The 24,699-nt window shown below is 49.1% G+C and overlaps 1 protein-coding gene across 1 annotated transcript in view; it reads right to left on the bottom strand.

Moving 5' to 3' along the window:
• LOC128836249 (stAR-related lipid transfer protein 9-like) overlaps positions 1–24,699 on the bottom strand; it is a 164,268-nt gene that overhangs the window by 125,851 nt on the left and 13,718 nt on the right. Inside the window, exon 2 of the mRNA XM_054026341.1 lies at positions 2,550–2,619. Within this exon, the coding sequence (XP_053882316.1) occupies positions 2,550–2,619 (70 nt within the window). The remainder of the gene's footprint in view (positions 1–2,549; positions 2,620–24,699) is intronic.

Genomic DNA, 24,699 nt, shown 5'->3' on the forward strand with positions numbered 1-24,699 from the left:
ACAGAAATACACTCAACATATATACAGAAAACCTCTCTAAAATGACCTAATATTAAATATACTGATTGTTAACTATGCTGTAGCCTAGCTGAGCATTATAACCTGCTAAACTTTTCATCCATTTTACGATCTATCTATGCTCTAGGCTTATTCCAGAGGAATCCTTTCGCTAAGACTCTAAACTTGTGACACACACTTCAGGTCCTTCTTGAAGATGGAACTGTAAGGAGACTTTGGAATATCTTTGATGCATATAACCATTAGAAAAACAATTAAAATGCAAAAAAACTACCAAGAGCCACCTGGTTTCTGCAAACTCCTCAACATTTCTGTCATCTTATTGTGACCTCAGATTTGCTCTGTCCATACATCTACTTTAATTACCTTATGAAATTACCAGTATAATTTCTCACTTATGGGCATGACGAAGGGAACCAAATCTTTATAAGGTACCAGAAGCTCTATTGTTGAAACAAATGTTGGACTACTGACATTGGCTCAATTTGCTTCAGTTCTAGGTCCCTGTGTCCCTAGGTAAATAGACCAGGGAATCTTAATCTGACCTTATTTATTTTAGAGGGTAGAGGAGCAATGGTTATTCAAATATTTAAATTAGAATTACAGTCCTACTGTCTTCTCCTATGTCAGTTTTAGGTGCAAAGCTTTAAAGTGCTGAAAAAGGAAATACTTTCATAGGTCCCTAGGCCCTAATCATGCAAACTGTTCCATATGAGGAGAGCCCTGTACCTGCACAGAGCCAAACTGACTCAAGGTTGGCCCATACGGAACAATTTACAGGATTGGGGCCATAATATTATACATGAAAAAGGAAGGAATTATACAGCAGGTGAGCAGTACCATCCCCCTTCACACCTGCGAGAGAGAAGAAAAAAGCATCTCTGGCATTGCTGAGCACTATCAACTGCTATCCTAACAGGACAGAGCCCAGATTACCAACCAGAACAAGAGGGAAAAGGCACAAGTCTATTAATCTTATCTGTGCCAAGCTTCCTCCTAAGAAATTTAAAATACTAATTCTCTTGAACAAGTCATCTAAAATAATTAGGCTGACATGCAGATATAAACAAAAAAGCAATCAAGAAATAAAGAAAACATGAGTCCTTTAGAATTCCCACAGTTATCTAGACTATTCTACATTTCATTCATTTGCCTTTTGAAGCGGAAAGAGCATGGAAACACAGACTTTGGTCCCATTTTACTAATTTACTGAGTAGCATAGCAGCATTAAAGAGCCTCAGTGTCTTAAACACAGCTCTGGTTCTCATGTCCCATGCAGGTAGCCTCCAAGAATCCCAAAGGGAAAGGAAGGAGGGTGCAGTAAGTCAATTCTCAGTGTTCGCAGTCACCCATCAAAGCCTTAACTGTGGCTGAATACATTTTGCTCAATTTCACACATTAGTTGCAATTGCATCTGACTGCAAATGGTGGGAGAAAGGAGAAAAGGAAAGAGAGAAACTTATCCAGATGTTTGGGATTTTGTGATTATCTTACTGTTACTAACAATTTACTGACAGCCTTGAACGATGGCATGCAGCCACAGTACTGAGGCTTTGATAGATACAGAAAACAGAAAGTAAGAGAAGCACAGCTAGATGTTCTTTGTTTATCTTACAAAAAACACAGATGTTCATGGCAATTCTAAGACAACGCAGTTTCTTAATATTTCCTTCCTGTTTTATTTTTAAGCTTGCTTTCTGGATGATCCAATGGCCAAATAAAAATACAGCTATACATTCCCACAAAATTTCATCATTATTCTAGAACAGGGGTGGGCAAACTACGGTCCGCGGGCCGGATCGGCCATTTTAAGCCTGCCTGTGAGCTCCAGCCGGGACACCAGTGGGGGGCCGTACCACGCAGCTTGGCCCCGCTCCAGCACTCCAGCCGGGGCACCAGATCAGGGGCTGCACCATGCGGCATGGCCCCACTCTGGCGCTCCAGCCACGGTGCCGGCTCGGGGGCTGCACCATGTGGCTCCCGGAAGCCATGGCATGGCCCCATTCCAGGGGTCGGGGCCACTCCATGTGTAAGGGCCAGGGAAGGGACATGCCACTGATACTGGGAGCTGCTTGAGGTAAGCGCTGCTCGGAGCCTGCACCCCTGAGTCTCTCCCCACGGCCCCAGCCCTGATCCCCCTCCTGCTCTTCAAACCCCTTGATCCCAGCCCGGAGCACCCTCCTGCATCCCAAACCTCTCATCCCCAGCCCCACCCCAGAGCCCACACCCTCAGCCAGAACCTGCACCGCTTCCCGCACCCCTGCCTCAGCCCTGATCCCGCTCTGAACCCCTCAGTCCCAGCCCAGAGCACCCTTCTACACCCCAAACTTCTCATCCCCAGCTCCACCCTAGAGCCTGCATCCCCAATCAGAACCCTCACCCCCTCCCACACCCTAACCCCAATTTTGTGAGCATTCATGGCCCGCCATACAATTTCTATTCCCCAATGTGGCCCTCAGGCCAAAAAGTTTGCTCACCCCTGTTCTAGAACCATCAGAGTTTGAGAAGCAGAAGAAACAAATGAAACTTACCTTTATGTTTCTGACTTTTGCCACTTTTTCATCAACTTCTACAATTATTCTTCCCCCTTCTGCATTCTCTCTGGAAACAGATTAAAACATTCAGTTAAAATATGAAAAAGACTAAATTGTAGTAGAGCAAGCCCATAAATCTAATATTAAATACAAAATCTTAAGAGCAACTTGTATGATTGATTCTAACACTGACAGACAATCCAGTTTATAAAAACTCCCTCATGGCAGCAAGAAATGTTTGTAGCTCTGTAGTCTAGTGTCTTTACAGTCAGAAAAAGTAGCAAAGAGCACCAGACTCATGAAAAAGTTTCAGCATAAATCTTAAAAACCACAACTAAGGAAATAAGTATTTTACACTGTTTGGAATTTAGTTCATTTCCTTTTTTTTTTTTTTTTTAAAGTGACAATCCACAGCTCACATAACTGGACGGTTACTAGAAAAAGAGAACCTTACTTTAGAAGCAAAAAAGTTGATAAATTTAATATTTTTTGTTTTTAAATTATAAGCAGGCACTTCATATAACTGCTGAAAGATCCACTGAAAAATGCAGTCATGTATCAATACATTGAAAGTTTTATGGCCAGAGTATCTGTAGATCAGGTGTTCTTATAAAAGTTGATTCAATTGTATTTTGAGAGAGTTATTGCACGGTTTTATTTTTACCGTACAATCCCAAGTTGACAGCTGTGTCCAAAAGGTCATTTACATTACATTTCAGGACTTCTTTGTTTCACGGGTTAGGATGCTTCATCAGGGAGAAACATTTTAAATTGCTAGGGGTCAAACACAGCTGTTTAATACTCAAGGAAAACTCCCATTCACTTCAATGGGAGTTGTGTTCAAGGACAGCCAACTTCTGCCATCCTTAAGTTACTACTATTGTAGAATTAAAAAGGTTGTGGGGTTAGAGCGAAATCACTATTTCTGTGCACCTAGTAGGATTACTAGTTGAAGTTAAGAAGGTTTTTTCAGACCCCATGTTTCAGGCACTTCTAAAAAAGTCAGCCTGTGCCTGCTTTCTCATGTTTGTTCACATAAAAACGGCCATACTGGGTCAGACCAAAGATCCATCCAGCCCACTATGCTGTCTACCGACAGTGGCCAATGCCAGGTGCCCCGAGGGAGTGAACCTAACAGATAATGATCAAGTGGTCTCTCTCCTGCCATCCATCTCCACCCTCTGACAAACAGAGGCTAGGGACACCATTCCTTACCCATCCTGACTTAACCTCCATGAATTTATCTAGTTCTTTTTTAAACCCTGTTATAGTCCTAGCCTTCACAACCTCCTTAGGCAAGGAGTTCCACAGGTTGACTGCGCTGTGGGAAGAAGAACTTCCTTTTATTTGTTTTAAACCTGCTGCCCATTAATTTCATTTGGTGGCCTCTAGTTCTTATATTATGGGAACAAGTAAATAACTTTTCCTTATTCACTTTCTCCACACCACTTATGATTTTATATACCTCTATCATATCCCCCTTTAGTCTCCTCTTTTCCAAGCTGAAAAATTCTAGCCTCTTTAATCTCTCCTCATATGGGACCCGTTCCAAACCCCTAATCATTTTAGTTGCCCTTTTCTGAACTTTTTCTAATGCCTGTATATCTTCTTTGAGATGAGAAGACCACATCTGTACGCAGTATTCAGGATGTGGGCGTACCACAGATTTATATAAGGGCAATAAGATATTCTCTGTCTTATTCTCTATCCCTTTTTAATGATTCCTAACATCCTGTTTGCTTTTTTGACTGCCGCTACACACCGCATGGACGTCTTCAGAGAACTATCCACGATGACTCCAAGATCTCTTTCCTGATTAGCTGTAGCTAAATTAGCCCCCAGCATAGTGTATGTATAGTTGGGGTTATTTTTTCCAATGTGCATTACTTTACATTTATCCACATTAAATTTCATTTGCCATTTTGTTGCCTAATCACTCTGTTTTGTGAAATCTTTTTGAAGTTCTTCAGTCTGCTTTGATCTTTACTATCTTGAGCAGTTTAGTATCATCTAGAAACTTTGCCACCTCACTGTTTACCCTTTTCAGAGGTAGGGTATCGGGGAGGTGAGGGGGATTCTGTTTTGTTTGCAACATTCCAGACAGCCATTTTAAAGATATTAGAATGTGAAAAACGAAACTGCAATTATTCTACATTAAAACTGAATTTCTGCAACTACATCCTCCAACAAGCTGTTATTAAAATGCCAACAGGCTGGCCCCGGCCTCTCCGCGCAGAGAGAAGCCGTCACGGTCGCTAGGTGGTGATCCAAGAACGGGGCCGGCCGGATGCTGGAGGAGTGGGCCCATGAAAGCGTGAGAAGTAAATGCGGTTCAACCGGGAGTGGCGTGACCGATGGGCCTACACCCAGACAAAGGTGAACGTCGAGACATCGTCCGGGTGGTGGTCACGCCAGACGTTCACCAGGGAGTGATGGTTGACAATCTCCTGGAGGACGTCTGCGGTGGCTGAGTGCTGCTCGGTCCCCGAGAGGTCCCGCTCTTCGCGGATGCTGTTAAAAGTCCCCACCCAGGACCAGGCACTCGCAAGGATCCAAAGAGCCGAGGAAGGCAGACGCCTGCTGATAAAAGCACAGCCACTCCGGGCCCGATGTCGGAATGTAAACATTGATGAGGTTGACCACTAGCCCCTCCATACGGACCCGGAGGTGCAGCAGGCGACCCAGCACAGCCTTGGCGACCCCCAGCACCTCGGGCCGTATGTGCCCGCCTGAGACCCTGGCTCAGTGGGGGGCAGCAGAGGGAAAATAGCAGCCCCTAGGGGGTTGGGACAGAGGAACACGAAGGCCACTCCCTGGGGGTCATCCTCCAGGAAGGGGAAGGAGACAGCCCCAGGGGAGGCAATAGCAGCACAGGAGGTGGAGGGGAGGGGGCTGGGGTCGGCATCAGGGGCAGGGGTCTGGAGCAGGGTTGGAGAGAGGGGCAGAGTTGGAACCGAGGGCCCTGCCAGCCGAGCTACCGGGGAGTGGCACCTCTCGGTCAGGCTCAGGGGTCCATGGAGTGGGAAAGGGGCCCTCGACGATACCGGGCTCACGCTCCAAGGCGAGTGTTGTGGCCACGGCATCGATAGGTGGGGAAGCAGCAGTGGGGCCCCCACCTGGGAAGGAGGTCGGCTGCCCTGCATCAACAAGGGATGCCCCTGATGACTCAGGTCCCAGCCGCGTGGCACTGGCCGTTGCCTCAATAGGCTCGGCGGCCTTTAGCAGGGTGCCATCTGCGGCCGGGCTGGTGGAAGAGTCCAGCGGTTCCTCGGTGGCGGGAGCAGAGGCAGCGGTTTGGCGGAGAGAGCATGGGGAAGGGGGGGCCAGGGTAAGGTCACCCAGATTGAGGCCCGCTGGCAGAGGGTTGTCCTCCCCTTGGGTGCCTGGGGTCAGACCCAGGGCCTCGATCTCCTCAAAGATGGAGGGGAAATCACCACCCACCACCCCGGGGACCTCCTCACCAGTGCCCGAAGCGACTCTCGCCTCGGAGCATGCAGGGAGTTCAGGTGGCAAGAGGGCGGGAGGGGCTCCATCAGGGGTCACCCCAGGGAGGGACTCTGGAGGAGGGGCAGTGCTACCCTCCATTGCTACCATGTCATCCCCAGCCACCTCCGGCGGCTGGGATTCACCTGGGGGCAAGGCAGAAAGCTCGATGTCGGTGGCCCACTTCCTGGTCTTTCCGGGGGCCTCCACATCAGATGGGAGGAGTGAAGCTCGAGCCTTCCGCTTGCCCCACTTCCCCTGTACTTGGACCCAGCCCTCCATGGCATCATCTCTGGGCTGGTGGACAGGGGTCGGGCAAGGGCGGTGGCACTGGAGCTCGGGGAGCTAGTGGTGCAACAGCATGGGGGAGGGAAGATTCGCCCTGGGGCGAGCCCTTTCCCACACCCGGCAGTAATCCCACCGCACCCTCCTCCATAGGCCCCGCCAGACTACATGCAGCGGAGTGGGGCTCTCCCACTCGTTTGGGCACACTGGGGGAGGTGCCCCCAGCACCTGAGTGGGAGCAGTGGTGGGCTGGGGAGGAGGAGGGGTGGCTCCGGGCGCCGGGCGGCCAGCGATGACAGGGCCAGCGTCCTGTCAGGGCTTGGGGGTCCCACACCTCGTCACAGGGAGGAAGACAGAAAAGCTACACAAACTATGCTTAGACCAGGAGTTCCTCAGTTTCTCTACATGTGTTTGTATTGTGCCTAGGACAATGGGACCCTGATCCTGACTGGGCACTGCTGTAATATAAATATGTAATCAAAATAATAATTACCAGTAATAAGTGAAATTCATTGTTCCCATTCCACAAGGGTTGTATATAGCCCTAAGAACAGACAAATTGTCTAGTAAGCTGAAACCCGTGACATACTCTCTGGTACCAAAGCAACGCTGTTTAGATAAAGCAGAAGTGATTTTATTCTCTTTCCAAATAAAGACTCTTCAAACTACAGTAAAGTATAAGAAAACAAAAAAAAACAGGACAAAGGAGAAAATTTAAAACTAAAGCAGATTGCATTTACATAAAATAGTGCCTTTCATTGGTGGGTAATTATCCCCATTCCACAGATGAAGAAACTGAAGTACAAATGGGTTAAGCAACTTTGTCCAAAGTCACATGGCAAGTCATTTGCAATCAGGAATAGAACCCAAGTTCCTTTAACTCTAAATCCTATTCTCTACCCACCACACAGTCTAATCCTGTAAACATTTGCTAGATGATATGCTTCTATTTAGGCATAAGCTGATGAACATTGTTAAAGGAAGCATGCCTTAGTAGCTGAAGGATGGGAGGAACAAGCAAGAGATCTATGTCACAACCTTGGACAAATCATTTCACTTCTCTATGCCTCAGTTTTTTCTCTTATCTATAAACTGAGACCTAACACACAAGGATATTGCAACTCAATGTTTGTAATGACTTTTCTGATCATTGGAGGAAAGGTAATACATGGAAGTACAAAAATACTATTAATATGAAAGTTTCTAAATGATTTTTTAAAACATTCTTTATATTTGCACTTTAAGGGCCATAGTTTAACTATTCTTGCGCAGTCATTCAGGGAAGTGATATCATTTCTGGCCTCACCCAAGAGCCTGCATCCCTAGCCAGAGCCCTCACCCCCTCTCACACCCCTACCCCAAATTTCATGAACATTCATGGCCCGCCATACAATTTCCTGATGTGGCCCTCAGGCCAAAGAGTTTGCCCATCCCAGGGTCAGACCAAACACTTGAATTTATTGATTCTGATAAGATCATATGGCAAACATTTGCTTAACAAATCAGTAGGTAGAGTTCTGATAAGAAGATACAGGAGGCAAACCAAGACACACATGATCAAATTCTGCAGTAGTGTAAATGGTGGTGTAAATTAGCTAGAAAATGGCACAGTACTGTAATTTGCACTAGTCTGACATCCAGCACATGTGGAAAAGGGTTTATTTTACACACTGAGGACACAGAAAAGGGTGGGAGCAAGGCTAGAATAAGACACAGAGACTACAGGCTCATGCCTAAGCCCCCAGCTCCTACAGTTATGTAATTACATCAGACTCTCGGTTTTCATTAAAAAAAAAAAAAAAAGTGTCTAGCCTCATGGTAGTGGAAAAAAGCTTGAAAATGTTAACTCAGCATAATCAATACAGTGATGTCTCCCTGTGCCTGTAGACAGCATGAAATCATAACTTTCAGAGGGTTGAGCTACCCCTTCCATCCACATGGGGTGTGAACTCCAAAATCCACTGGTTTGGGAGTCCCACCAAAACCACCTCAGCAGAAGACTCTGCCGCAGGAGAGATGTGCAGCAGGCCCTACTCATCCAACTACCCCAGCAGCTGGGATAAATACAAAGGGCTTGTCTAAACAAATGCTTAGTTTGCAGCAAGCTGGGTCATAAACCTACCCCGTACCAGCTTGCTGCGCACAAAGCATCCACGTGGACCCTGCTGCCGCACACTGAAAGTTCCATAGTGCACTTTGCTTTAAAATGAGAGTAGCTTAAAGAGCATGAGGGCACATTTAGTGCACAGCAGCAGTGTCCACCCAGACACACTGTGAAAAATTTCACAACCTGTGCGAAGTAAGCAAGCTGATCTAGGGACCGCTGTAGACACCGCTAGGTTGACAGAGAAATTCTTCTGTTGATCTAGCAACCGCCTCCTTGATTTACTAATCCCTTCTGTCACTGTAGTCAGTGTCTACGCTACAGCCTGCAGCTGTGCCACTGTAGTGTTTCTAGTGTAGACATACCCTTAGTGCATGGCTGGCTAGCACAGGGTAGGTTTACACTCCAGCTTGCCACAAATACCTGGGTCATCACCCATGCCCCCTGTGGCCACACTCCTATATTTAGATACCAACTAGAGCAGGGCCGGCTTTAGGCACTGCGGGGCCCGATTCGAATACCCGACGGTGGGCCGGGTCTTCGGCGGCACTTCGGCAGCAGGGGGGTCCTTCACTCGCTCTGGGTCTTCCGCGGACCCCCCGCTGCCGAAATGCCGCCAAAGACCCAGAGCGAGTGAAGGACCCCCCGCCACCGAAGTGCCGCCGAAGACCCAGACCGCCGCCAGGTGAGTAAAAAAAATTAAAAAGGCGCTCTTCTTTAGGGCGCGGGGCTTTCTTAGGCGCGGGGCCCGATTCAGGGGAATCAGTGGAATCGGCCTAAAGCCGGCCCTGAACTAGAGTGGAGCTAGCATGTCTGTCTACCTGCACTGGGACTTGCACCTCTCAGTTGCTGTATAGACATGCCTCAGGAGTGAAAGAGGGGATCCCTGATGCCACACTTGCTGCTCTGGAGGGAAGTGAGGGACCTGCTGCTACTCCTATGCAGCAGAAAGGAGCCCCCATGCTAATGCCCATTCTTCTCTGGGGAGGTATATCTTCACTGAATAGTTTACCTGAGTCTGGGCACTCACGTATGCCAAGCCCACCTGTAAGCATCCACATTGCAGAGCTGCCTGTTCTTGACTCATACCCATACAGGTGCATCCACATGGTGCCGCACTAGGCGCTAGGATTTCTGAGGTCTGTCCCAGGATTGTTAGCACCTCGCTAACTTGAGCTAATGGGAATTGTTTTGGAGTGTATAGTGGGAACTTGTCTGTTCTGCCCAAATACCTGGATGGAAGTGTTCTTAGCCCACCGACACATTTAACTGAGGCACTTCTAGCTCTGCACGCTCCTCCCTTCTGTAGTTTCCAGCCAGTACCAAGACATAAACCCAGCACAGGTGCTGGAACTATTCCTGCTTTTGTTTGCATTGTTATTGCATCAGGATGCAGAGACAGTGTACGGGACACTGTGGAGGGAATTTCAGCTGTAGTTTGTGACCCTCAGAAGGCAGCAGTGGGTCTTGGTAAGGAGGAGATCATGCAGGCTGGATGCTGACATGGCAGTGGGGAAGACAGGGGATGCATGCTACAATTACTGCAGGTTCCCTACATGAAAACTGGTGCTTCTGGTGCAGGACAACTAGCACAGCATGGTGGGACTCATCTTACAGAACTGGGATGACCAGCAGTGGCTTCAGAACTTCCACATGAGGAAGGCCACCAGTGCTGTATGAGGAGCTAGCCCCAACCCTTCAGCATAAGGACCCACAAATGAGGGAGGCCATACCAGTCCAGAAGCTATTTGCTATTGCCATCTGGAAACTGGCTACACCCGATTGCTACAGGTCTGTAGCTAATCAGTTTGATGGTAGCAAGTTAACTGTCAGTACTGTAGTAGTAGTGGAGGTTTGTGAGGCAATGACTGCTTTGATCTATCCCCAGGCGTTGAACATACCTACTATGTGCCTGAAATAAAAGCAGGATTTGAGAGAATGGGGTTACCAAACTGCACTGTGACCACTGATGGCGGCTACGTGCCTATTGTTTGCCCACCACGAGGAGCACATGAATAGGTCAATGGCAAAGGATACCACTCAAGCATTATGCAGCCTTGGATGACCATAAAGGCAAAGTTTACAATCACCAGCGTTGGATGCACCAGCAGGGTGCATGATATCATGGTGCTGAGGAGACCTGGCATTTACTTGTTTGGACAGAAAGGGATCTTATTCTCTCCAAATAACACGCTTATCAACAGGGTGCTTGTGCCCGCTGTTATTTTAGGAAACACAGCTACTGCCCTGGTTCACGAAGCCCTACTCTGATATCCGAGAACCTGGCAGAAGGTTTAACCACGCACTGAGCACTTGCAGGATGGTGACAGTGTGCACATTTGGCTGAAGGCAAGATGGCATGGCCTACAAACCTGTTTGGATGCCAGTGTGCCCAGTGCCATCTGTATTATTGTGGTGTGCTGTACCCTGCACAACATCTGTGAGGCTAAAGGTGAGAACTTTCACCAGGATTCAATTCAAGACATACATGGTTTGCAGACTCAGTACAAGCAACCAGAAAGTGTGCCTGTCATCTCTGGAGCTGGGTCAAAATGAGCAAGAGAAATAAATATAATGGTATGAATTTCAGATTTAATTAATTTAAAAAATTGAGGGCATGTTTGGGGGGCTAAGGTAATCAGACCAGGGGCCTGTTACCAGCATTGGTTTTAACATTACATCAGGCCTGGGAAGCTTTGGAGGATGTTAATTGTTTGGAGACCTCTGATGAAAAAGTTGTTCCCTCCAGTGACCTGGTGGCTAATCAGCCTATCAATAGATGGGAGAGAGCTAGTAAGCTACAGGAATCTCACCAACTGTCTTGAATATCTCAGGTATGAAAAATTCTCAAGCATCTTGTAGAGATGCTGATTTCAGATGCATCTTCCAAAATCATGTTTTTTGCTTTACTCATACCGGAAGGCATCCAAACCCCTGGTGTAATCCTCTGGCAGCTAGCAGCATGCTAGGATGGCATCTTCTCTCACTGTGCAGCTGAGCTGCACTGAGCAGTGAAAAAGGGTCCAGGCCGTGTGAAATGATGAGTTAAACACCAACCAAGTTTATATAAAGCAGTAGTGGGGTAGCTGTGACACAGGCCTGTTGGTGCCAACTGGCAAAGGGTTCACTGTTCCTCACAAGTAACTCCTGTCTTAGGCCTGACAAAAACTCACTACACCTTATTACTCACTACCACTTTAATGATATTTATCCATGAAAGGTAGCATATGATGTCTCTACTGAAAGCTTGTAATTTATCAATACTCATAATTATTGTGAGATGCATGTAAGGGTAATATATAAGGAATAACAATTATATTGAAAACTATGCCTTATGGTCTTGGAATAAAAGTTAATCACCAGGGAATCCGTGTCTCGGTGATGGTCCATTCAAGCAGGAAGACGTTGTCATCCCTTCCTGGTTAACCAGAGATGTAATACAAGGTTCAATTGTATTATCCTGGCCCCATCCCAGAACAGGCAATAGGAAACCATCAAAGACAACTGCAACTAATCAAAACAACTTGGAGGTAAAAAGTAACATTATAACAGACAGGGGATCGCCCTGTCCCCAAATAAATTCAAAAGACTGATTCAATATATCACAGGGTGGAGAAAGACACTCCGCATCCATTCACTGAGGCAACATCTTCTAGATTGGGGGTGTTTCATGAAAGATTGGATCCTGGTTACTGGGAAGGAAGCCAGCTCTATAGCAGACTGAACTCTGATGGGGGAACCTACTTTATTAGACAGGAAAGGTAACTACCAATAAGTATAGATCCCAGTTAACATTTCATCATTTTGTTTTGTATTGTAATAATTTCCATTACTCTCTCTTGTTTCTAGTGGAATCTTTATTCTTTCTTAAATAAACTTTTTGTTTTATTGAAAGTGCTCACAAGTGCTGTGGATTACACAGGAATAGTGATTTAAAGTAAAACTGGCAAACTGGGGTACGCTGCTCCTTTGGGAGCAGAGGATCTGGGATTTGTGTGAGTAGCCAGTGTCAGGGACTGGATATCACAGGGGAACAATTTAAGGGGACTGGGGTGCACTTTTTGTTAACTTGAAAAGCAAAGACAGGGCTGGCATAGCCTGGAGGAGAGTGCATGAGTGGATAACAGGCCGGTGATGTTAGGGAGCTGACACCCAGCTACCACAGGCAAGACTTCCTGTCACTAGAGATAGGGGGTAACAAGGTGATTCACAGCCCTGGGTACAACAAGAACCATCACAATAGTTTCCAGTGCATAGGAGGTGAATAGGAAGTGAGTAAGTAGAAGGGCTGGAAAATACAGGCCCAGGGAACTGTGGGGTGGCTTTGGAGGACTATGGAAACCTGAGCTCTGCAATCCAGGCTTCAGCTGCAGCCACAATGCAAAGTAAGCAGGTAAGGGTAGGGCTCACATTACAGTGAAATCCAGGCTTTAAACTATACTCCAAGCTGGGCATGCTAAAAGTTGAGTTAAACCTGCATGAAGACAGGAAAGGGAGGCCCTGCTACTATCACGCCAAGTCTGAGGGTAGGGCTTGAGGGCTGAGAGGTGATTCTGAGGCAGTCATGGGAGGCCTATGTCATGCTATGCCTAGCATAGGTGTTAGAACAAAGGCCAAATACTCGCCTATTATTTCAGCTGTTCCCCATGGCCATAAACTCCCTTTCCCATATATGAACATATAGCAAGACAATCAATCAAAGAGGCTCAACAAATGTATCCTATTTACGGCCCCAACAGATGTATTCTATATACCCCTAAAAGGGAATTTAAAAATTCCATAGGTCAGCAGAATGTATGCACGTTAAGTCATTTGTTACTGGGTATAAAAAGGCTTGCTCTACGCTTGTAAGGTGTGCTCCTCCCTCTGGCATGAGTCGAGGGGGACACCCGCTCAGCTGACTGATCAATAAAGAACTTGAAGCCGTCTTCTAGACTCCCGTGCCTCCTTGGGGTAATTGGGCAGCTCCAGGGGGAAACGAGCCCATTTGGCTAACAAATGGCGACTCCGCCGGGACTTCTCTCCCTGTAGAGGGCACTGACCGACGGCCGAGGGCGATTCCGAGGAGTGGCCACCTCGAGCTGTTGCTTTGCTCGGGCCTCGGATCGTCACAATCGGCCGGGGCGGCTGTGTCCTCTCTAAAGAGAACTCTGAAGGACACGGAAGCAAGACGGCTTCAGAAGGAGGGGAAGTCTGACTGCCGGACGCGGCCACTTCGGGCGGTAAGTGCGTTTACCTCCTGGGTTTGAGGAATAACGCCCCCGAGGTGTGGGTTGGACAGTGGAAATCCCCTAGGCAGCCTGTATACGGGAAGGTATGTTAACATTATTGTAGCTTTGTAAATGTCTTGTTGTTGTGTTTTTGGTTAAAGGGTAAGCAAATAACAGCCAATGAGTAACGTAACTAACTCCACAAGTCCATGGGCCGTTTTTAACAATTATTGGGACTTGGAGCAACCTCAGGGATCACTCTTGTTTATAGGAAGGGTAATCTTGTTTCTCCTCTTAATGGTGTGTTGGAAACAGAGATTGTAACTGATTAAAGGATCTGTGTGAAAGATGAATGAGTGCTGCTGACAGGTCTGAGGCTTAAGCTGACTTCAGCCGCCCCAAGACTCCTGCGAGGGGAAACCCGGTGACCAGGATATCTTGATTGCAAGGGGGGTCAGCCGAACCTCGTGGCCCAGCGGATATCTGAGTTAAAACTAGATCCCTAAAAACCCCTTGATATCTTTGTCTTGAACAAACCCCTGGGTAGAACATAATGGGGTCCGGACAAAGCACCTTCTCCAGTACGCCCCTGGGGTGTATGCTGGAAAACTGGAAGGCGTTTAGACGCCAGGCTAATTATGGAATTGTATTATGTAAAGACAAGCTTGTAAAATTCTGTACTCTCGAATGGATGACATTCGGGGTGGAATGGCCCGAGGGAGGGACGCTCAAACCAGGGGTTGTACAAGCAGTACATAGCATTGTGACCTGGGATGGGCATTGGGACCAATATCCCTATATAGATATTTGGCAGGACCTTGTGGCCAATCATCCCCCATGGTTGCAAAAATGTAGATCACAAACTATTAAAACCTTAATGGCCCGTGCCCCTGTTAGGAAACCCTGTTTCCCTGTTAAGAAATCTTGTCTGCGGGCTGTGATTCCCTCTGCCCCTGATCCTATGCCCCCTCCCCCTTTGTATCCTGGCCTCCCGGCTCCGGTACCCTCAATTGAAATCCCCCCCCCCCACATCTCTGAGGATAATGCCTCAGCTGAAAGGGGTGAGCCAAGCAACCAGGATTTTTCCAAACGGGAGCCCCCTCCGATCTCTCTGAGCTCCCCGGTGTCTAACCACACCAGGAGCAAGGGTGGCCCGGTACTCCAAGGGCCCCTGCAACAGAATTATTTGTGTCCACTGCAGGAAACTGTAGCCCCTGAGGGTAATCTCACTATGGTATATGTTCCCTTTACCACTAGTGAGCTATATAATTGGAAGGGGCTTCGGGCAAGAATATAGAGGAACTTTTAGAAATAGCCATGAAGGTTTATGATCGGAGGGATGATGAGGAGCGAAAGAAAGGGGCCCGTGTTTTGGCCATGGCCCTGAGAGAAGGATATGCAGAAAGGGGGGACAAGGTTAAGGAGAAGCCAGGGCCACCTGGGAGGGGACGGGACCCCCGCCTGGGTCAAAACCAGTGCGCTATCTGTAGGGAAGAGGGGCACTGGAAGAATGAATGCCCCCGGCGACAGGCCATGGGAAAGGAACGTAAAAACAAAACCCCGTCCCTTCCCATCCTTTACAACAACACGGGACGTTCAGGGGAGGGATCTTCCCCATAGGGAAGCCGAGGGACCCAGCGGCCCCTCCTGGCTGCGCAAGCTGCCAGTCTGGATCCCACGGTAAAAATTAATGTGGAGGGCCGCCCAATTGAAGCCCTTATTGACACTGGGGCCACTCTTAGTTTGCTCCCCCTTAGTAAGGCTCCCCGAGGTAGAGCTCGGGAATGTGCCATGGTACAGGGGATAGAGGGACAAACTACAGCTTTGGAAAAAACTTTGCCTCTCCTAGTAAAGGTAGGGGACCACCAAATTTCCCACCAATTTGTTTGCAGCCCCTCTTGCCCCATCGCACTGCTTGGACGAGATATTCTTACTAAACTACAGGCAGAAATCTCGTTTGATAAAGGGACTATGGAAGTTAGACTTCCTAAGCAGCAGTCTTCAAATTACCAGATGACCCTGATAAGCGCTGGAAATCACCTCCCGGAATGCTGGGGAGGAATGAAGAAAGCCAGCTGTCAGGGGTTAACCTTGAGGTTTGGGCAGAGGAGGGAGGTGTCGCTCGAGCCCGGAATGCTTCACCAGTGCATATTTCCCTTAAGGAAGGAAGCAGCCCGGTCCGAATTCGACAATACCCTCTTAAGCTGACCACTAGAATCGGGTTAAAACCTCTGATTCAAAAGTTTCTGCAGTGTGGGTGGATCAGGGAAGGCACGTCCCCGTACAACACTCCGATAATGGGAGTGCCTAAGCCTAATGGGCAGTATCGGTTGGTCCAGGACCTGAGACAGGTTAACAAGTTAATAGAGGCTCCCTATCCAGTCGTCCCAAATCCCCATACTATTTTGGGCCAAGTTCCCAAAGAGCACAGTTGGTTCTCTGTAATAGACTTAAAAGATGCCTTCTTTTCTATCCCCCTTGATTTGGAATCTCAAAAACTGTTTGCCTTCGAGTGGGAGGACCCAGATACTCATTATAAGGCCCAATACCTTTGGACCGTGGTCCCACAGGGACTTACCTGTGCACCTGAGATTTTTGGCAGCCAGTTGAGAAGGGACCTTGCCCCATTCCTGGCTAGACACCCCTCATGTAACATAGTCCAGTATTGCGATGATTTGCTCTTAAGTACTGAAACAGAGGCAGCTTGTAAAGAGCAGACTGTAAAGCTCCTTAATTACCTTGGGGCACAGGGGTATAAGGTCTCAAGGGAAAAAGCACAATTGGTTAGGCGACAGGTCACTTTTCTTGGGTATCATTTGTGCCAGGGAAGTCGTAGTCTAGGTAAAGAAAGAATCCAGGTGATACTCAATAACCCTCGACCTCAAAACCCCCGAGAGTTGAGGGCTTTCCTGGGGTTGACTGGGTTTTGTCGACGCTGGATCCCTGACTACGGGGGAAGAGCCAAACCACTGTATGAATCCTTAACTAAAGAGGGTCTGCTTCATTGGACATGGACTAAAGAGATGGAAAAAGCATTTCGAGAGCTAAAAGAAGCCTTGGTTCAGCCTCCCGCTCTAGCCCTCCCCGACCCTCGGAGGCCGTTCACTCTATATGTTCATGAGAGGGGAGGGGTGGCTGCTGGAGTTCTATGCCAAAGGTCGGGGCCAACCTGGCGACCCATTGGATACTACTCAAAGGTGTTGGACCCTGTCGCCAAGGGGTGGCCTGCCTGTTTACGGGCCGTTGCAGCGACCGCTCTCCTCGTACAGGAGGCTGAAAAGTTGACCCTGGGGGGGGACACTGAGGTTGTGGTCCCCCACGGGGTGCTTCAAATACTGGGGACAGGCGCTGGGGAAAAGCATTTAAATCCCAGTTGACATACCAGATATGAGGTAGGGCTCTTGCTAGCCCCTAACCTAACCTTTAGGACAGTTAGCTCCATAAACCCAGCTACCCTGCTGCCTGATCCTGAGGTTTCCCATGAGACTAGCCCCACTCATGACTGTATTGAAGTCTTGCAACAGGTGTCCCAGGCACTCAGTATACAATGGAAGTTGCATACACCCTGGAGGCCGCAAAGCTCGGGTCAGGTGGAAAGAGTGAATAGAACTCTCAAGGATACCCTCACTAAACTATGAACAGAGTCTAGTTTAAAGTGGCTTGATGCATTACCACTCGCCCTTAACTGCATTCGAAGGGCCCCACGTAAGGGTCTTAAGCTTTCACCATTTGAACTGGTCTTTGGGTTCCCTCCCCGAATACTTATCCCAGGATTCCGGGAGGATGTAACCTGGGAAGTGGGAAATGACTTACTATGGAAACAGGTTTCCGGGTTGCAATCTGTTTTGTTACAGCTGCATCGACGCGGTGCCATTCCAGGCTCTCCCCTTGGACCAGACCGTGCATCCGTTCCGGATCGGTGACCAGGTCCTTGTCAAGAAGTGGAAACGCGACCCCCTTACGCCAAGGTGGGACGGTCCACACACCGTTTCGCTCATCAGCCAGGCCGCAGTTAAAATTCTCGGGAGCGACAAATGGACACATCACACCCGGGTAAAGCGGTTTCTGAATCCTGACCAGGGAACCAATCCCACGGAAGAGGACACCGGCCCTCTGCCCACCCCGGCCCTGGAAGCCCGGGGTGGCACGGGCGAAGACACCGTCTGGGAGTATCAAGGACTCGATGGGCTAAAAGGACTGTTTAGGAAAAAGCAATAATGAACTCATTATTGATATTTCTGTTCATAGGTGTCTATCACGGCTATGGTTGGGAGAATAGGTTTATACAACTGGGAGAAATAATAGCGAGTTCCTTCAATCTTAGTAGCTGCTGGGTTTGTGGAGGTCCAGGGGATTGGAATGAATGGCCTTGGGTAGCCCAGCCAGTGCAAGCTAAATGGTGGATCAGTAATTTAAGTATAGTCCACAAAGGAACAGAAGTTTGGGATGAGGATAGTAGCCCTTGGTGACTCTATTCCTCTGAGATGGGGATCCTTTGTCTAAACCGAACAAAACAAGAAGGGGTATATGTGGGCAAAAGCCGATGTGACTGGACCCTATCTCTAGGATTTGACTGCTATGATCACCCTAGTTGCCATACGTATGACTGTTCTAAATATCAAGGACGGTGGAACCATACCCACGTAAAACTCACTAATCATAGCTGGGTAAGTTGTTCCTACCAACAGCATACCGGCGAGGGCTGTAAGGCAGTTGGACAAGATGGGTTCTTTGATGCCCTCTTTCTAAGTTGCCAGCGAGATAATACCGACAGTAAGGATCACGTGGTACGCTGGTATCAGTGGGCATGCAACATTCTAATGGAACTCGGGTAACCCATTTTAATCATTTTTGGTCTACTACCAATAGCCCTAAATTTGGTTGTAATTGCGCTTGGAAGGAAGGGGCTGGGCCTTGGAAATGTGACTATTGTAATCCTGACGGTACATCTATTGTATTAGGGGGACCCCTGGAGATGGGTAACTCTTTGTATTACGAAGAACCAGGCCCCAAGGACTATCCCGAAACCTGGGATGGCCCCTTTGCGAATGGACAATGGGCCCTAAAAGGCCATTACTGGATATGTGGGCAATATGTTTATCGAAGATTGCCTCCAAATTGGTCAGGAATTTGTTATGATGGGTACATTAGGCACTTATTCTTTCTACTACCCCAAATCCAGGGAAATAAATTAGGAATTAAGGTATATGACGACTTGATTAGGAAGAGGCAGTCCGTTGATTCCGCATTAACTGCTGGAAGCTCCCAAAAGTGGGGGGCTCAAGAGTGGCTCCCTGTGTAGTTGCATTAGTCCGACGAATGGCTAATCAAATTGTACGCCAACGCATGATGGCACTATATCAACCGGTTAAAGTTGAGGATTGGGGGCCATAGGGCTCTCAAAATGCTTTTAAGGGGGGAGAACCTTGTTAGAACAAAGGCCAAATACTCGCCTATTATTTCAGCTGTTCCCCATGGCCATAAACTCCCTTTCCCATATATGAACATATAGCAAGACAATCAATCAAAGAGGCTCAACAAATGTATCCTATTTACGGCCCCAACAGATGTATTCTATATACCCCTAAAAGGGAATTTAAAAATTCCATAGGTCAGCAGAATGTATGCACGTTAAGTCATTTGTTACTGGGTATAAAAAGGCTTGCTCTACGCTTGTAAGGTGTGCTCCTCCCTCTGGCATGAGTCGAGGGGGACACCCGCTCAGCTGACTGATCAATAAAGAACTTGAAGCCGTCTTCTAGACTCCCGTGCCTCCTTGGGGTAATTGGGCAGCTCCAGGGGGAAACGAGCCCATTTGGCTAACATAGGTGCGGACTTTTACTTTTCCCAGGGGGCGCTCCACCCCAAGGCTCCTTCCTCACTTCACCCCTCCCCCCAAAGGCCCTGCCCTCGCTCCATCTTTTCCCATCCCCGCCTTGCCCCCTCCCCCGAGGCCCGCCCCACTCTGCTCCATCCCTGAGGCCTCTGCCTGCCTGCTGCTTGCTGATCTTCACCTTCCCCCAAGCCTCTCCCCAAGCCGCACCCCTGATCAGCTGATCTGGGGCACCACCAAACAGCTGTGGCTGGTGGGAGCTGAGCACCCACTATTTTTTTCCCCATAGGTGCTCCAGCTCCAGAGCACCCATGGAGTCGGCACCTATGAGGGCCCCAAATTGTCCTCATCTAGCCCTGGCTATAGCAGAAAAGCAGCTAACAGGAAAATAAATAAGGTACAAGAGCTTGCTTTAAACACCCAATCATTGGTTGCTTTTCCTGCTACATATACATTTAAGGGAGTTTTGCCAGTGACTTCAATGGGACCAGAATTTCACCCTGTGTGTTAACGGCACTCATTTTGTATGTGCATTGAACACTAAATCAGTGCAATTTACACTTCTTTACCCTTTACACCCATTTTCTATTCAATTTGCACCCCAATATATTGAACACTACTGCAGAATTCAGCAAGAGACTTCAGTGGGAGATATACCCATTTACACCCAGGTGTGGATTTTGCATGTAGTAGTTCTCTTAGAGTATGTGATTTTTAAATGTGGACAGTGAGCTAATTTACCATCCAAACAAGCACTCAAGTTATCCAGCATGCTGTATGTAAACAGGGGGGGGGGGGGAGGAGAACAAACTAGAGGAAACTATTACAATCCCCCACCCACACTGTTTTCTTTATAAAAAACATCTTGAGGCAATGAATGCTGCATCTTTTTAGGGCTTGTCTACACTGGCACTTTACAGAACTGCAACTTTCTCACTCAGGGGTGTGGGAAAAAAAAACAACCACCCCTGAGCGCTGCAAGTTTCAGCGTTGTAATGTGCCAGTATAGACAGTGCACCAACACTGGTAGCTGCACCCCCATGGAGATGTTTTTTTTCCCAGCGCTATGCCACGACTACACGAGCCGCATTAAAGCACCGCCAGTGAAGACGTGCCCTTAATCTCTTTCTAATTCCAAACTGTGGTAGGTTCAGAGAGTTCTGTTTCTTGTCAACATACCCTGAAGGGAAAAACCACCAGGAAGTGGAGGATTTTTCCTTCAAAACAGCCTTAAAAATATGGAGATAGGCTCTTTCTACACTATGTTAAGTAACAGAAAAACAAATTTAGGCATGAAGAGTTCCAATCGTAAAAATGATTAAGATTATTATAGGGTTACCATTCGTCCGGATTTACCCAGACATGTCCTCTTTTTTGTACTAAAAATAGCGTCCGGGGGGAATTTGTAAAGCACTCACAATGTCCGGGATTTCCCCCCTCCCCCGGCAGAGCAGAGCGAGCGGCTGGGAGGGCTGCAGGAAAGTCCCGGGCTGGACTCCGGAGCAGCTGTAGAGGAGCCGGATCCGCCCTGCATTCTGAGCAAGTGTATCAGCACAAAGTGCAGCCCTCCCCTTTTGCAACTGGGAGCGGTTTCTGCCATGCAGCTTAGCAAAACGGGAGTGAGAGCACTTTGTGCTGATACAAGGGCAGCTCTCCCCTGCAGCCCGGTCCAGGCCAGGGACCGGGTTTTGTTGTGCAGGGCCAGGGACCGGGTTTTGTTGTGCTGGGGAGCTCAGCCACGTGTCTGGCTCGCACAGAGCCCAACACCCTGTTCTGAGCAGCAGGGTAAGGGGGCCAGGGGGCAGGAAGGCTCTGGAGGTGGCAGTCAAGAAACGGGGGGGGGCTTTTTGGGGGGAGTGGAGAAAGTTTTGGGCAGTCAGGGTACAGGTAGGGGGTAGGGTCCTGGGGGGCAGTTGGGGGGGGTCTTAGGAGGGGGCAGTTAGGGGACAAGGAACAGGGAGTCTTAGGTAGGGGGTGGGGTTCTGGAGGGCAGTTAGGAGCAGGGGTCCCAGGAGGGGGCAGTCAGGGGACAAGGAGCAGGGTGGGGGGCTGAGAGTTCTGGGGGGGAGCTGTCAGGGGGCAGGAGTGGGGAGAGGGATCGGAGCAGTCAGGGGACAGGGAGCAGAGGGGTTTAGATGGGTTGGGAGTTCTGGGGGGGGCTGTCAGGGGGCAGGAGTGCGGAGAGGGATCGGAGCAGTCAGGGGACAGGGAGCAGAGGGGTTTAGATGGGTTGGGAGTTCTGGGGGGGGCTGTCAGGGGGTGGGGACTGGTTGGATGGGGCGTGGGAGTCCCAGGGGTCTGTCTGGGGGTGGGGGTGTGGATAAGGGTTGGGGCAGTCAGGGGACAAGAGGCAGGGAGGCTTAGATAGGGAGTGGAGTCCTGGGGGGCAGTTAGGGGCAGGGGTCCCAGGAGGGGGCAGTCAGGGGACAAGGAACGGGGGGAGGGTTGGGGGTTCTGGGGGGGCGGGAAGTGGGAGGGGCAGGGGCGGGGCTAGGGCGGGGCTCCTCCCGTCCTCTTTTTTGCTTGCTGAAATATGGTAACCCTAGATTATATATTTGAAAGGTAATAGTGAGAACAGCTAATGGATTGAAAGTAGTCTATCACAACAATTTGTGTAAAACAGCCTGTTTTCTAAACTCAACTCAAACTTTTGAAAACAGGATTTGAGGCACTTTTGAAAATTTTTACCCAAAATCTCTATGGGTACCTTTTCTGAGAATGATACACCTTCCTCTAAACAAATGTGTTCTGAAGCTGTGAGACAGGGAGTCTTGTCTCAAGGCATGAAAACTCTGAACTAGCCGATTTAGGTCCCAGAGGAGTTCACACCAAAGCCGGCTCCAGGCACCAGCTTACCAAGCAGGTGCTTAGGGTGGCCACTTTGGAGAGGGGTGGCACGTCCAGCTGTTCGGTGGACGGTCCCTCACTCCTGCTCAGAGCGAAGGACCTCCCGCCGAATTGCCGCCGCAGATCACAATCGTGGCTTTTTTGTTGTTGTTGTTTGTTGTTGTTTTTTTGTTTGGCTGCTTGGGGCGGCCAAAACCCTGGAGCTGGCCCTGGTTCACACCATTATTCCTGCACACAAACTTTTGCAGGATTGGGGTCTTTGTGAACAACCAATGCAAAACAAGTGTTTTATATGGCTATTGTCAATTAAATAAAATGTATTGTGGCAGCCGTATTGGTCCCAGGACATTAGAGAGAGAAGGTGGGTGAGGTAATCTTTTATTGAACCAACTTCTACTGGTAAAAGAGAAACCTTTATGTACAGTCAGATATCACAGAACAAGCTCAGAGGAGAAAGTCAGGAATACACACTTAACACATTTAAAACCACCTTTACCAAACAAGGATACTCCACCAGAAAAGTACATTGTATCATGGAATGGGCCACCCAAATACCCTGAGAGAACTTGCTTCGATATGGGAATAAAAAGCCCTCCGACCGCACACCCCTCATTGTCATCTACCATCACACACTGGAACCCATATGGGGTATCATCAAAACAACTACAACCCATACTCAATGGGGACCACACCTTGAAAAAAATCTCTCTCAAACCCCCTCTTCTAGCCTTCCAACAACCTCCCAGCCTCACCAATCTCATCAACAGACACAAGCTCCTCTCAGACCAGGGCTCACCAACTCAAAATGGCACCAGAACCTGCCATAATAGATGCAAAACCTGTAAACATATCTTCACTGCAACAACGATTGGCACCCCCCCAAAGCATTGGCAGCCCAGGCCCGTTTGTTCCCCTGCGGGACACGAGCGGGACGGGGAGGCTGGGGCCTGCTGCCCCCACTCCGGGGCCACAGCGGGAGAGCACCAGCTGGGCAGCATCCCAGATGTGACTGGCCAGGGGCTGGGCGCAGCATGCGCGCTGCTAGGTCCCCGCAGCAGGCCCAGGCTCGGGGGGTTCCGGCCCGGGTGCCAGAGCCGCAGCTGCCAAGTTTGGCCATCGGCCACTTCCTCCCCCCGTGGCCGTGGGAGCTGCAGCAGCGGCTGCTCCCGAGTCCCGCTGCCCAGGGGGGGAGAACAACCGCAGCCTGGCCCCACAGGCCGCCCCCCTACTTTCCCTACCACCCGACTGAGTCCTGCCTGCTCGGGGCCAGGCCGGACTCTCACTCACCCTGGCCCCGCGCTCCCCCTGCATCTCTGGGGCCTCGCTCCAGAGCTTGTGGAGGAAGGGTGGGGTTTTTTTGCCCCGTCCCCCTCCCCCGCCCCCTGCATCCCAATATTTGACTTGGGTGATCTGGTCACCCTAGTGGTGGGGCGGAATCCCTGGAGGCATGCAGCCAGGAGCTCTTCTCGAGCCAGGAGGAAGGTAGCCAGTCGCAGCGGCCGGTACTTGGCGGAGGACAAACAGAAGAGCAGGTTCCTGGTAAGTGTTTTTTTTTGGGGGGGAAGGAATTTTTTCGGTGCGGGCTCTTTGGGGGAGGAGGGTTAGGCATGCATGCCTTGATGCGGAATAGTGCATTGATATGGTTTATCACATCGCGGTAATCGGCCTCGGTAATCTCTTCGAATATCTCATCCAGAACGTGTGCCAAGCGCTTGCGCATGTTTATCGGGAGAGCCACCGTGGTCCTTGTCCCAGCCAGGCTAACGTGTCCGCGCCACTGTGCCACGAGGGGCGGGGGGACCATTGCTGCACACAGGCAAGCTGCATATGGGCCAGAGCAGAAGCCGCATTGCAGTAGAAGACCCTCCCTTGCTTCCCAGGTCACCCTCAGCAGCGAGATATCGGCCAGGACGAACTCCTGTGGAAAATGTTGGGACAGTGTTCAATGTAGGTGCCCCCTGCAGCTGTTGGCTCTCCTCAAAGCACAAAACCCAGAGGACAGTACAGCCCTGAAACAATCAGTCCCCTTACTCACCATTTTGAGGCTCCCGTGGGATATGTGTGCTCTGTTTCGGACGGAAAAATTATGCTATTGTGTAGACCCTGTGTGTGCCCTCCTTAAGTGCGAGAGAAATCATTACTCTGTCTGGTATAAACAATGCTGCCTCTGTTAAATGTTGCATTTTGCCTATATAGCTGCAACAACCTTGAGACCTCAGCCGTCCCTCTTATCGCCTGCTCAGAGACTGCAAAGACTCAGGAAGAGACCGCAAAAACACAAAGAAGACATGCTGCAAGAAGTGATGCGGCAATCTATTAAAGAGAATGAGAAAGCACAGAACTGGAGGGAGAGAGAAAGCAGGATCCGCCAGGAAAACGCAGCGC

Source organism: Malaclemys terrapin, chromosome 4 (assembly GCF_027887155.1).
Source record: "Malaclemys terrapin pileata isolate rMalTer1 chromosome 4, rMalTer1.hap1, whole genome shotgun sequence".
Taxonomy (NCBI): domain Eukaryota; kingdom Metazoa; phylum Chordata; order Testudines; family Emydidae; genus Malaclemys; species Malaclemys terrapin.